This window comes from Cygnus olor, chromosome 15 (assembly GCF_009769625.2).
Source record: "Cygnus olor isolate bCygOlo1 chromosome 15, bCygOlo1.pri.v2, whole genome shotgun sequence".
Classification (NCBI taxonomy): domain Eukaryota; kingdom Metazoa; phylum Chordata; class Aves; order Anseriformes; family Anatidae; genus Cygnus; species Cygnus olor.
This window is the reverse complement of record NC_049183.1, coordinates 9,656,448-9,671,211: the sequence shown is the minus strand read 5'-3', so window position 1 is coordinate 9,671,211 and position 14,764 is coordinate 9,656,448. Positions and strand designations below refer to the sequence as shown.

The 14,764-nt window shown below is 41.7% G+C and overlaps 2 protein-coding genes across 2 annotated transcripts; one reads left to right on the top strand and one right to left on the bottom strand.

Moving 5' to 3' along the window:
• Positions 1–126: 126 nt before the first annotated feature.
• THUMPD1 (THUMP domain containing 1) lies at positions 127–3,903 on the top strand. Its single transcript, XM_040575139.1, is given in 7 exon segments — positions 127–479; positions 726–906; positions 1,258–1,395; positions 1,398–1,502; positions 2,126–2,168; positions 2,170–2,264; positions 2,267–3,903. Coding segments are annotated over 7 exon segments (957 nt in total). The 5' UTR covers positions 127–266; the 3' UTR covers positions 2,449–3,903.
• On the bottom strand, positions 3,833–14,545 carry LOC121078702 (acyl-coenzyme A synthetase ACSM4, mitochondrial-like). Its single transcript, XM_040575159.1, is given in 14 exon segments — positions 3,833–4,848; positions 5,187–5,306; positions 5,883–5,982; positions 6,069–6,108; positions 6,111–6,195; positions 7,188–7,289; positions 7,484–7,564; positions 7,964–8,087; positions 8,455–8,534; positions 10,198–10,354; positions 10,817–10,960; positions 12,827–13,034; positions 13,562–13,772; positions 14,217–14,545. Coding segments are annotated over 14 exon segments (1,782 nt in total). The 5' UTR covers positions 14,460–14,545; the 3' UTR covers positions 3,833–4,761.
• Between the last annotated feature and the right edge of the window lie 219 nt (positions 14,546–14,764).

The window sequence follows — 14,764 nt, the reverse complement described above, 5'->3', positions numbered from 1 at the left end:
CCGGGAGCCCAGGCTGCCCTGCATGGCCGCGACGTTCCCAGGGGGCTCGCCCTTCCCACCCACTCTTTCCCGGGGGCTTTATTTTTGTCCCCCGGGAGCGCCGCCTGGCCTCCTGCAGCCCGGGACAGGGGGGCCTGCGGCGAGGCTCAGCCGTGAGGCGGCGCCGCATGGTGCCCCGGGCGGGGCGGCGCTGACGCCATCGCGGTGCGCGGCGGCGGCGGGGTTGGTGTCGGTGTCTGTCTGTCGGTTGGTCCCGGTCCCAGTCCATGGCCACAGCGGAGCCGGTGGCGGCGCGGAAGCGGCGACCCAAGGGCCACTTCGCGGCGGCGAGGGCCAAGCGGCCCCGCGGCGGCGGGCGACAGCTGGAGGCCGGCATGCGCGGCATCCTCATCACCTGCAACATGAACGAGCGCAAGTGCGTGGGGGAGGCCTACAGCCTGCTCGGCGAGTACGGGGACCTGCTCTACGGGCCCGAGCAGGTGCGTGCGTGCTGCCCCGGCGGTGACGGGCGTTCCCCTCGGCGTGGTGGTGGTAAGGGCCTGCTTGGGGGGGAGCGGCGCAGCCTTTCTGTCCCTAACTGCACCCCGCAGTGCCCCCCGGGGGTGCCGGCTTCCACAAGTGAAGCCCTGTGTAGCCCCTCTGGTGATGTGGCCCCTGCCGGGTTTTAAGCTTTCAGCACTTTTGCCCTGTACTTACTGAAGTAGGGATGTGCTTTGTGTGAACAGTTTTCAGATCCCGAGGAGCGGCTCTCTGGAAGCGAGAGGGAAGAGGATGAAGATGACGTTGAGGCTGCCCTGAAGAAGGAGGTCGATCAGATCCGCACCTCGACGGAGCAGAAGCTGCGGCGGTTCCAGTCGGTGGAGAGCGGCGCCAACAACGTGGTCTTCATAAGGACCCGGGGCATAGGTGGGACACAGACACTGTATGGTGCTGTGGGGATATGCTTCTCTGAACGGCATCGGTTACAGGCCACAGTGTGGCTGCCCAGGAGCTCATGTATGCCAGACAAATAGAGAGTTTCTCCTTCCGTTTAACCTTCCTGCTGAATTCTGTCATAAACAGAGCTGCTAAAAGTAGAGGAGTCTGCTTTGACAAAATGATCCTCAGGTATCCAGTTCTGGTGTTAAAACAGTTCTCCCCAGAAAACAATTTGAGGCGGACCGCAGTGCAGCTAAGCATGCATTTTCCTGGCTTATTAAAAGGCGGGGGGGGAAGTGCCTCCAGTTTGTTTCTCATACCTAGCTGTTTGTCTTTTAGAACCTGAAAACCTGGTGCACCATATATTAAAGGACATGCATGCTACTAAAAAGAAGAAAACAAGAGTCATTCTGCGCATGCTGCCCATTTCTGGAACTTGCAAGGCTTTTATGGAAGACATGAAAAAATACACGGAAACATTTTTGAGCCCTGGTTTAAAGCCCCTAATAAGGGTACTTTCCAGATTGTTTACAAAGCTCGTAATAACAGTCATATGAGGGAAGAAGTAATTAAGGAATTGGCAGGTATGTATAGATTTCACATAGAATGAAAAACAAGTATAGAAGCAGCCACAATTGTGTGAATAACAGCATAACATAAGTCAGACTACTAAAAGAAAAGTCATCTAAATGGGCATACATATTTGTTGCTTAAAATTTGTATGTTGAATTACAAAAACTTCTCTGTGACTGTGAATACAACTTGATATCAGTGTGCCTTGTTGGTGTTGATGTCTTAAGAGATGATGAGCAGAATAGCGTACAGTATTGAAAGTATTGAATTTAATTTGGCATGTTAGTTTCGCATACTTTGAAAGGACTGCTGTCAGGCATTTTCTCTGAATGCTATATTGAAATAAGATATTACTATTTCCATGGAACGTACGACTCATAAAATAGCTCTGCCTTACTCAGGTATTTTGTTTCTTGATAATTGCAGTGGGTTAATTTTTCAGTTACTGCAGTCCTACTGATGGTATCTTCTAATAGTCGTGCTCTGTTCTGCTATTTTAAACAACTGCGATAACTAGCAATTAGTTACAACTAGGGGGGATGTTGTCTTCTCTAACTTTTATCCTTTTAGTAGTGTACACTGATGCTCTGAAACCATTTTTCCATCATTTTAAAAACTATATCTTGTTTTACAGGAATTGTGGGCAGCCTCAATCCAGAAACAAAGTTGATCTTAATAACCCCAATATACAATTGTGGTGGAAATAATAAAGAACGTCTGTTGCTTGAGTGTGGTGAGAGACTATGTTCTATTCAGAAAATACAATCTACAAGAGTAGTAAAGAGCAACAAAGAAGATGCACAACAAAACCCATCAACTGTGACAGAAGAACTGAACTTGACGGTAGTAAAACCAGAAACCAAGGAGGAAAAGAGCGCAGAAGAAGTAAAACAAGAGAATAAGAGTGAAGGTGAAATACAAGCTGAGTCCAAGGGGAATGATACGCTGACAGTGTAGAAAATGTGGTAGAAAGATCAACACGATGGAAACCTGTTAAAAACGTTGCCCTAGAGTTCTGTAAGCATGTTTTAAGGAGGAGAGTGGGTTTTTGTTTGAAATCTAGTTTTTAAAATCCACACGTGTAAGAATTTTAATGTTCACTGCAGGTGGAGCTGACTTTATACTGCAGATGTAAGAGTGCTTCACCAATGGTGAGGTTTGCTGTCATTCTTCTATAGCTTGGTTCTGCATTGCTTTTTGTTAGCACAGAAGGCAGGTGTATTTGCATGCATACATAAATGCCACCAACCCAACACATATTGACTCTGTTTGTGTTATATCTGATGACTACAGAAATCAAAGGCAATGCAGAATCAACTCTGTCAGGAAGTATTGACAGAAGTGAGAGATCTGAAGAAGACGGTTGCTTGCAGAGAGTTTCTAGGGAAGTGATTTGACAACTTGTGTGACTGCAGACTCAGATATATTTTTCTATGTGAACAGCAGAATGAGCTAAAACTCCTGATCCTTTCCTGTATGAGAGAAGGTTGTATATACACATCCCTCTACAAGGACGTGCTAAGTCTTGAAAGTGTATTGGAAGGGCCGCTACGATCAAAATACTTGAATACTATGAGAGAATTTAGAATAATAGATTTGACTGTTCTACAACAGTAGAAGTACGGTGCAGCCATTGCAGATGGTTTGAGCAAAAGCTACATGTGTGTTTACATTAGCTGTGTATACAGCAGTTATTGGCTTATAACAATGCTGTATGTGGTCACTGAACAGCATCCTTTCCACGATTTTCTTGCAAACAGACTTTTGCTGCTCTTTCCAAAGACATAATCCTTGGGGGGGGGGGGGGGGGGGGGGGGGGGGGGGGGGGGGGGGGGTGTGGGGGGGGGAGGTGGTGTTGGCAGGGCTTATAAAGTCTTTGTTCTTATTTGTTTCCCTAAGTTTCAAAATTTGGATTTAAAAACTGCTTGGAAATTTCTAATGAAAGCAGCTCTCCATGATACCACATTGGATAAGGGGAAATAAATTTAATTTTTGATACAGTTTTAGCTTTACAATGTTAATTTGTTTCATATTGAAAGTAATGTCAGTTTTCTGTTGTCAGTTTGTTACAGCAGTTTTTTTGATATCACAGTGACTGTGGGGGAAAAAAACAGCAACCAAAAACCACAGCTATAACCTGCTTTACATTAGCATTTGGAGTATGCTTCCAGTACAACTGTCTAGCTTTAGTATTTCATTTCTAGTATAAAAGTCTGCGGGTTGCTAATGGGAAAAGCGTGTCTTGCTACTTGTCTTGGTTTAATGAAAAGGATTTGTTCAAATCAAAACAGTGTTTAATTTGTATTTTCCACTTCTGTCAAAACTGTTTAGAAGCTGGAAAATTAAGAGGACTTTTCCCTAGTCCTGTATCCCTTACCACCCATTTATTAAAAATATGCTTTCTTACCTGCATTAGTGTTTTCCTTACGTTTTAAAGCTTTTGTGTATGGATTAAAACCAGCAATGTCTAGGTCACTCCTAGGAAAGAACCATTAGAGACCAGACACAAAGGCCAACTGTGAATGTTTATTGGTGGCTGATGTTGGTGATCATGATTCAAGACTGCCTACTCATATTATTACCAAGGACAAAGATGGATTCATCATGAATAGTTTTTTTTTTTTCCTTCTGCCTCTCTTAGAGGTTTAGAATCTACAGGTCTTCAGAGGAAATGGCTGAATAACCGCCATCCATTTGTCTAGTCTGTGTCTGACATATAGATGCTGCCTATGCTGCAGGCTTAAGATGTCCACATTCTTTTTTTTACTTCTGACATTTTCTTTTTTGTTTTTAATTTGCCCTTGCTGCACATTCATTTTTAACACACATTTCTGAACCTGGAGGCTTTCAAGATTCATATAAATGGGGTGCTTAATTTGGATGTGTGCATGATCTATAGCCATTTCTGGGTACTATGATTTCCTTATTAATAAGCTTCTTGTGAGTTAAGATATCTGGTCTCAAAGAATTAACAGACTGCTCCTTCACCTGGTAATCACTTCTACCATAATTCTGACAAGCGTTAGGCAGCTGGGAGATGCTGCATTTACACATGCTTTGCTAGGTATGTTTGATTCTATGATTTTTGTTAAACAAGAGCACAAACATTTAAGGACCATACAGTTGGGACTTTTTAAACCTTGTGCATTAGTACACATTCACTGCCTAGTGAGTGAAATACAATCCTATCTTAGTGCTTACAATTGTAATAGAAAATCTCCGTTATAAGTGGAATCAGTGGGGACAGTTTTTCTAGATTGCTTATCAAAACTAAATCTGTCCACGCTCTTTGTTCCTCAGTTCACTCCGTCTGATTTTCCCAGTGATTGTCTTTGGCAGCTGCTCGACAAATTCAATCTGATTAAAAGAGGGAAAAAAGTAAAATAAGCAGATTTCATTTATAGATTTTTGATTCAAAATAACATAGGTTTCTATTCTGTTTAATTTCAATAAGATTTTGGTGACTTGTAGAATAGTTCCACTTTATTTTTCAGATTCTGTAGTGTCTATTATTTTCCACAGTCTTCCTGAAAATAGTATTTGTCATTTCTCTTGCATACCACATATTTGGGCTTTTAGTTTGTTACTAAATTGGATGTAATGAACTGAGTCTAATCTTCCAGTTTCTAGCCTCTCTCCACTTTAAAAAGGTGATTGGGAGTTCTTATTTTTTTTTTAACACTTTATTTACTTGCCTTTCTGGGGTACTTGTATGGAGCAGTGACTTTTTTGACATGATCTTGCAATTCACAGGCCAGTTTCTTTAGATCTTGTGCCTTAAAGGAAGGAGACAAGACCACAAAAGCTTTTACCACCTACAAAGAGAAAATAAACCAAAATTACAGCATTAATTAATCTAGAGCAACCTAGCAAATGAGGCAGTTAATTGCAAATAAATGAGTATTGCCTGTAGTATCAGCTTGCTGTTTCACACCTGTGCTGTAAACAGATTTAAAATTGTGACTAAATAATGTTTCTACTTTATAGTAACAAAGGTACTAAGTACCACAACACAAGTTTCAAAATCTGCTTCCAAATTTGTAAAAGTTCTGCAAAAGATTGTTATAAAGTTCTTTGATGCTGGGGCCTTTTCTGCAAATGTACATCGTTAAATTAAGGAATATAATTCTCCAGGCAGTAGGTGAAAGTGTACACCAATTCTTACCAGACTCACTTTTATATTCATTGTCATGTTCTTTAACAGACTAATGATTATATTGTCACTCAAAAAAACATACATGGAATATGGGATATGCAAACTACTGCTTCACTCCCTTTGAGTAAAGCGATGAAAAAGTTGGGACAGCTATACTAAGGGTCTTCTGAATTGAGTGGCAACTGAATGTAAACTGATGCAAGACACTTCATGAATGGAAGTGATCACTAATTACCTCGCCTCTGATGGGATCTGGGCTGCTGACAACAGCTGACTCAACAACAGCTGGGTGCTCCATCAGGGCACTCTCTACTTCAAATGGTCCAATACGATACCTAGGAGAGAGAAATTAAATGCTTAGATGAAAAGTATATAGTTATTTCTTAGACATTTCTTGGCACTTCAAGTGAAATCTACAAACCCAGAGGAGATGATGACATCATCAGATCTCCCCATAAACCTATATAACCATCCTCATCCATGCTCCCTCTGTCTCCAGTGATATAGAAGTTCCCACGGATTGTTGAAGCGGTTTTCACTGGATCATCCTGTTGAACAAGCAACAATTAAATACTCAAAATACTGGGAAGCCTTAAGCTTAGAGATGAGTTCTGCCACTTTGGACACTACCCATAATACCTTTCATTGCATTCTTTCTAAGAGCTTGTGCTTGCTTTTTCCATAAGGGAAACCTTAACACAATGGCACATACAGAAGTGAAGATCACACAGTAGGTCTGTTGAAGAAAGGGGGAGAGAATGGAGGTTTCATATCATGAATTCCTTGCTCAGTCCAAAAATAAATACTTTATTATTAAGAATATTTTACCCTGCCCCTATCACAGTAGCTGGATCTCAGATGGAACTTGAGAAATAGAAAATCACTGTCTCTATCTGGCCCTGATCAAACTACTTTTCCCTTGGGGTGCTTATAACTGCACCCTGGTCGAGTCACCAAGTTTGAAGAAAAAAACATACCTACAGCAGCACCATTGCTGTATACCTTTCTGGATGAAAAGGGATAAAGAATAATGGTGGGAGGAACAAATACATATACTCAGTATTTGTGCATAATTTGGGTCTACACTTTAAGAATCTCCTCTTGCCTTCTATGCTATCTGTAATTATGAAGAAGATGGTGGGAGAAGCAAAAGACCAGTGTCTCTACACAAAAAAAAGTAACATAGAAACTGCAGAGTTGCTCCCTCAAAATGCACTAGGGCTGAGTACACCCTCCACTAAATTTGAAGGAGAGGGCTTCAGTTTGGCAGCTTGTTTTGGATTAACACTGTTACAGGAGTCAAGGTGGGATATGCTGGGGAAATGTATGGGTGACCGTCTTAGGCTGAAGTTTGAATTGTTGAATGTTGCTGCCATTGGTACTTTAGCTAATGCCACTGAGTCAAAAAGTCACTGAAGTCAAAGCACTGTTAAGTCAAGAAGAGCCACAAGCCTTTTGTGCTGCACCTCTTCCTGTTGGTATAAATGTATATCATGCTGCAGGCCTGAACTGGCTCTCAGGAAATTCACTGTTGGCTTACCACGTATCGAGTGAAAAAAGTGAATGGCCGCTTGGCATCAATTTTGATAGCAATGTCTCCTTCTTTCCCAGGAGGCAGAACACTGCCTTTTTCATCTATAATCTGCAGTAGAAAAGGCAAATGGGTAGTTATGTTTTCACATTTTAAGAACACCATGTTCTAAAACTACCAACACAACAGCTTAACCACTCACAGCCCTGAATACCACCATATGGTACTGAAAGTTGTACTGTATGTTGCGCTTTCCCATTTCACTTCTATATGATAACAGCAAACAGAAAAGGAGATCACCATACCTGAACATCATAGGGGGGAGCTGCCTTGCCCAAGGAACCTGGCTTAATTTTCATTCCTTTCATATTTCCACATATCATTCCCTGTTGGAAAAGACAAACAACCAGCCCAGATGTTTTTCACTGTCATTGCTGAGGCTACTCCTGCTCTTGTACTGTGCCCACTGCTGAGCTAGCTTAAGATCTAAATCTGCCATCTGTGTAAGCCAAAACATTTGAGGACTTCACTGAGAGTCTTCAACAAAAAGTCTATGACATTTTACAGTTTAAGTAGTCTTAGAAGCAGTATCATAACCAAGTTGTAATTGTAAGCAAAACAATAAACCCTCCTGAAGGCAAATGCTACATATTCTAATGTCAGCTTTCTTTCCCAATATATATAGCCAAGTTCTACATTTGCCAGGAGGAATGAGATATCTGAGTCCCCTGAGAGTCTTGAGTGATAGCTGAGTTGTAGCCCCTTACAAATGAGTGTGAACGTACGATTTCTGTTTGGCCATAGCCTTCATAGATATTCAGTCCTGTTTGGCTTTTCCACTGTTCCATCACTTCTGGGTTGACTGGTTCCCCTCCACTCAAACAGTGCTTCAGTGTCTTGAATGCGTACCTTCATAGACAGAGGACATTGCTGATATCAGAGGAAAGAAAGGCACAAATTCTGCTCTCCCTGACATCTGTATGTCCAACCCTGTGACTTCAGGGCATATTGAACTTTCTTAGAGCTAGGATTGAGAGAATGCCTAGAGGTATATTTATTGTGTAATGCCTCAGGGCAAAACATGCTCTGGGTTGGAGGTGGCAAAGTTTTGTCACCTCTCTCTGCAATGCTGAGGAAAAGGCTGCGCCTCCTGACAGTCCTTGCCTCCAACATAGAATTTCCACCATTCTGAGAGTTTAAGTAGAAAGCAATATTAAGGCCCAGGCAATAGCTTGTCTGGACATGGCATGGCCACTTGCTAACAGACGTGAGGTACCTGGTGAGGTCGTGCTGTACCAACATACGGTAGACAGTTGGGGCGCTGCACAGAGTGGTCACTGGATACCTGCACAAGGTCTGACAAATTAAAAAGAAATTAGAATTCAACAATATTGTTTTGGGAAGAAAAAAAAACAACTTGCTGCTAACGATTCATTTCTATTCCATATTAGGGCACAAATTGTAAAGCCTGACTGTAACCTCACTTAACATTGTAAGCCAAAGCAAAAAGAAGTCAAACCCATGAAGTAAAACAAAACAAACAAACAAACAAACAAACAAAAATAACTGTGACTGTCAGTGTTGAGATAAGATACTACAGTGCTTAAAACACCTGCTGAAGAGGTGATACACTGTGGTAAATTGCTGGTGTTCATAGTTTGTCCTGATACTCACTTGAAGCACAAAGGACCATCCTTTTGTGTGAAAACCTGGCTCTAGAGGTACAACATAATTTCTGAAAGGGACTTCAGTAAAGCACACATTTCACCTTAGGACAAAGTCAGGCACTGCAAAATGGAGGCACCTAACATGAGAGGTTTCTTTGAATATTTTGCCTATGTCAGTCTTTTCTTTGATCTCACGCTGAAAAGAACTGCCACAAAGCTCCAGACATGCTGCAATTCCTCAGCAGTCCTGACAAAGTGCCTGCCATGCAGTACAACGTGCAGAGCCAAACCTCTATAAGTTCAGGCTGGGTTGAGAGTAATGCAGTATTAAAAGGTTTTGGTGGTTTTTTTTTGTCTTTTTTTTTTTTTTTCAGACTGGCACACTTTTATATATATATATTTCTTCTTTGGCTGGCACTGAACACAGGACATGAGTGCCTTACTAGAAAAAGTAAAGATCTCAGCTGAGCCTCTTTTTTCTGACGCATCTTTTTTTCCCACCAATAACACCAGCAAATGATTCTCAATCACTCAGGTAGAAGAACTAAGCCATACTTTTTATTTTTTAAACCTCACTTCTGCCTGCAATGAAAGTTTGCTCAGAGGCAGGGGACAGGTAATGATAAAAAAAAGCAAAGGGCAGACCTCTCATTTACCAGTCTTCACTCCAGTCACACCATGGGTAAAGCAGCCTCTAATGTCTACTTCATTTTGTGCAGAGATCTGATACCCCATGCACGTTGCAAGCAGATGTCAGCAAGGCCAAGAAATTTATTTAAAGAAACTAAAACCAAACTAACAACTACCATTTTGAAAAAGGAAATGGGATTAAAATGCCCAAATAAACCTCGTGGTGTTAGGAACGTACACTTTACATATGTACTTTGAGCCATTTAGGAATAGCACTCTCCCCTTTTTCTGTCGCAAGAGTAAATCTCAGATTAGCTTGAGAAGCTTGAAAATAATTTGATTTAGGAACAAGCTCATCTCACTACTTCATTGTTTTCCAGTGCTGACTTGTCTTTCTTAAGGGTCACAGCATCTTAATTAAAATATTAATTTACATGTAATTCAGCTCATTTATCATTTCAATAGTGAAATACAGGAGGGGAGAGGTTTACGTAATACCAGTAACTCCTGCTGATCAGAAGCAGCTGGTAATATCCTATGCCCAAAAAAGTCATGCTGCAAAATCCTTCCTGTATTATATTCCTATTCAAAGCACAATCACCTTGTGGTTATGCCAATTTAAAACAGCTAATCCCATCAACCTAAGAGGCTTAGTTTTGTGTCCTGCCTGGAAAATAACATGAAATATGAGTAACTACTCATTGTAAGCATGGTGTTCTTACATTTAAGATTACTTTTGGATCAAACTGTGGCATAGCATGTACGAAAACGCATGTACCCTGAAACCATGGACCAAAAACATTCCCAATAGCTGCCTTTATCCAGCCAGTGTCTGACATGTTCCACACGATGTCTGAGGGAGTCAAATTCATCCAATATCTGTTAAAGACAAAGATGACCAGTATAACGATGCCTGCAAGTGGAAATCAAAAATGCGAGAGGTTTTGTGTGTTTTATTTTTTTGGCCTATTTTTATTTTTTTGGCCATGCCTTTTTAAAGGCATGGTAAATTTGATCCAAAACTCAAGAGCTCAAATAAATGCTTTTTATCTATCCTTTATACTGATGGTAAACATAAAGAAAAATAAATGGTATCCTAACTCATTTTTCAAAATATGATTTTGCATGGATTACATGGCAAGCAGTTTCTAAAATGGTGCTTTATACCATGTCACACAAGACCCTTGCTTCCTAGGTACAATTCAGCTGAAGAGACCACAAGAAATGACATGCACTGTATGTGAGAGCCTCATCATCTATCACAGTTTTGCCATATACAGAAATTCTTCTGTATGTTTTGTATTTCAGAGCTGTAAAAGCATAATTAGCTCAATACTTCACCTTCCACAGATAAAAAAACCCAGACCAAAGCTTCCATAGGAATGTTCAACCATTTTGGGGAAGCCTGTGGTACCACTAGTAAAATAGATTGTCATTGGATCCTGGCTTCTTGTCTTCACGCAGTTATGGACAGCAGAGGCAGCCCTTGAAACAAGGAAACATATGAAACAGTGAATGATGTTATTTGGCAGATTTAGCTTGGCTCCTTTAAGCAGGATTGTCTGTATAGTGAGACGTTAGTGCTAAGAAACTACTGAGATTCCTTCACTCTTGCACTGCTAGTTCTGTATCAGTGTCGTTGGTCTTGGTCTTTAACTTTTCTCTGTGTAGATCTTCTCCACAGTTATAACCCCAACTGGCTCACTTTCCTTCACCTCCCATAACCATAAAGAGTCCCAGAATCTTGTGTTTGACCAAAGTACCCTCCAGAAAGCATATCCTCCAGCCTTAACGTGATTAGCTGAGGGCACACCCACCATTTCAGGTGGTGGATGGTCCCACCAGTTAATTATCCTGGGGAAGCATGGGGATGCACAAATTCCTGGCAGTCTGGTCCATGACAGGGAGATATTTCTCATCCCGTAATGGGATGAGAAAGCAAAACCACTTCTTCTTCTGTGCCAGGATTGATGTTTGAAAAGGTTTTGCTTGGCACAGAAACACTGCCCATGCCTGGCCCCCGCTGCGAGGTTGGGCTCAGGATGTCTGTCTTCCTGGGCCCGCTGTCTCCCCGTGCTGGCTGGCAGGTAGCCTTGCTGACAAGGTCCACAGCCCCCTGGCCAGCTCAGCAGCTGGCTAAGGCAGCTGAGGACACGGTGCTGGGAGGCCGGGCGGCCACCCCACTAGGTAGGCAGGCTGCCAGCGATCTGGCGAGACAGCAAGCCCAGCAGGACAGCAGCCCAGCAGTCTGAGAAGACTGGGAGCCTGACAGCCGAGCAACCCTGGAGCCAGACAGCTAGCACTTTGCAAGGCAGCCATCTGGGGAAACCAGACAGCCTACCTGCCTGACCCCCAGTGGCAGCCTCTGTAGGACTGACACAGTTCCAGACAATATTCAGGTTTTATCAAATCAATTTTACCCACTGCCATGGACCTGAGCCCTGAACTATTAAGCCCAGCATGCAAGAGGATGCTTCAAATCCACTTGACAATGCTTTAGTAGCTCTAGGAGGTTTAAGAATGCAGTGTTACTGCTTTCTTTGTCATCCAGTTAAGCGGCACTGAGGTGGGTAATTGTTTGAAGGAAATACAGTGACAACTGGTAATGCTAGTTCAGACTTCAGTGGTTGTAAGAGTGCACAGAACATCTTACAAAGCTCTCAAAGTGACTAAAGAGCTTGTATTCCACCATGAAAGAATGTTTTTAGTTACACAGATGCTTTTAACAAAATGCTGGTTTGTAAAAATCACATCTAGGACCCTGAGCACATTGCAGCAGGGTATTTTGCTTCCCTACCCCGTGGTGCTTCACCACCCCTTGTACAGTCCTGTGCACTGCAGTGAAAAGCTGTCTGTTGGGTGCCACTTCGGTAGCTGCATTTCAGTAGTAAGTCAGGTGGATTTTTAAATGCATTAGGAACATTTTGCATTGTGCTCTTTTAGCTTTTCATAGAGAAATGCTATTCACGTAAGTCTTATCGTCATCAGGTTTTAGGAATATGGATTGGAGTAATTTGTATAGAATATTTTTCTTTGAGCTTTAGAGGGCAAATAGTCCTCAGCTGTCAATGAAAGACTTTCCTGTCCATTTTCACGTATTATTTTCCCATATTATTTCATAGTCACATGAAACAAACCCAGATGTCCTAAGACTAAACTATACTTTTTTTTTTTACTTAGCAATTTGGCTATTCCCAAATATTCTCTTTCTTTGTAGAACACTGACTAAATTGCCTTTCCTCCACCCTCTCAAAGGTATTAGTTCATTAACAAGACACAAGTATGTGTTTAAACAATGAGAAATCTTCCATTTGAGGTAACAGTGATAGAGCTGAGGCAGAAAGCACTTACTTGAACAAATCACTGAAGTTAAGCCACTCAGCTCTTCTGCTTTCAGATACAATTAGCTTTGTTTTCAGAAACTGGCACTTGGATGCAACTGAGTCCACCACAGGAGCAAGCTCATCAATTGTAACAATACACTTAGCCTTGGAAGCCAGCAATCTATAGCAAATGTCTTTTGCTGTCAGCTGTGTTGTCCCTGGGATGAAGACAACACCTGAAAGTACAATAAAATGGGAAACTTATTAGCTATTTTTCACTTTCAGCCCTGGTCACTTCATAGCGTCTTCTGATTTGTTGAATATCATCACCATTCAATCCAGAAATGAGATGAGGGTTAAACAAGTCACACATCCCTGAACAGATTGACTCTGCTTCCACTTGAATACAGATGTGCAGATCTAAAGCACAAAATAGTTTCTGTTTCTAAGAGACCCTTTGCTCCAGGCACAATGTAAGTAGAAGGTATAACTTCAGGGCAGTTAATGCTAGCAGCTTTAACATAAATCTGTTGAAATTAAATCAAATTGATTTCTAAATCATCACAAGCCACAAAAAGTGAAAGAAAACCAATGAAGGTAATTTCACCAGTCATAAGACACTGCCCCTGTCAGTACCTTTGATTGTCAAATATTCAACCTACAAAGTCAGGTAAGAAATGTAACTGTTAAATGAATTGTTAACCAACTTTTGACACAGAAGGTAACAAGCAGTCCACAGACCATCAGGAATGATACAATTCACCTGTTCGCATACAAGCCGTATTCAGCAGCCACCACTCTGGGATTCGGGGCAGAATCACTATAATTCGGTCTCCTCTTTGCAGACCACACGGGCCAGAGAGCACATTGGCCACTTTTCGTGACTCAAAGCCCAGCTCTTCAAAGCTCCATTTCCTTTCACCTCCTTTTCCATTTATCCACCACAGAGCTGGGTTTGATGGTTCCTTTCGTTCCTAGAGACAATGCAAGAACAAGTGACATGCTGGTTACTTCCAAGATTCCTGTAGTTCCTCTGGGATGCTTCAGGCAGTGCAATTCAACAATGTTATATATTCTAGGACAGGGCAAGGATCTTAAGCATGTGTTTAGTTTCTGTTTAAAAGAACCCTTTTCTAAGGCACATAAAAGTTTGTGTGTATATTTAGCTGATTTGCAATGCTCATAAATTACTTGGAGGCTTTTACAAACCCGGCACTTTGTCATACATACAAAGCACCATGTCCCCTTTGATGCTGAAGCAAATTGACTGTCCTTTCCCTGCAAAGTAAGACATTAAAACAGAAAAAGGGGAGGAAATTCTGGTCCTGTTGAAGTCAGTGACAGTTTTAGACATGAATTGCGGGAATAAAGGCACAGTTTCATTTAAAATACTGAATCTGCAGGGTCGGAAATACTACCTTTTCTATTTGAGACCACTTGTCCAGCACATCACCTGCAAAATTGAAGTACTCAGGCACTTCCTGTTCACAACGACTGATGGCTTCATAATCTGAGAGATTCAAAGGTGCAAAAGTCTTATGACACTGGTGGAATAATCTGTAGAGTGTCTGGATGCTCCATGAAGACCGCAACACTTGAATTTCAAGTAAAATCTTCATGGCAAAACCAGATATATGTGGGCTTTTGGAGAGGATAACCATCAGAGCTATTTTTAATGATTATTTCCCTTCTAAAAGAGACAGAAAAATCAGTAATAGCATTATGATGTATGCATTCCCAGCTGACTCCAAATAGATCAGATGTATACAGAGCAGTAAAGTCCACCTCTTCATGACATTTTATCCCACCTCTCCTTATGGTTAAGATAGAGTTCCAATAACCCTTTTAAGTCTTTTGGTTTTAAAGCTGTCCATAGGCTTCTCATAGAATTCCCCCTTGAGATGACAACTCCCATGCTGTCCAACCAAAGGATGGACTTGAAACTATGGACACACCTCCTAAGAGT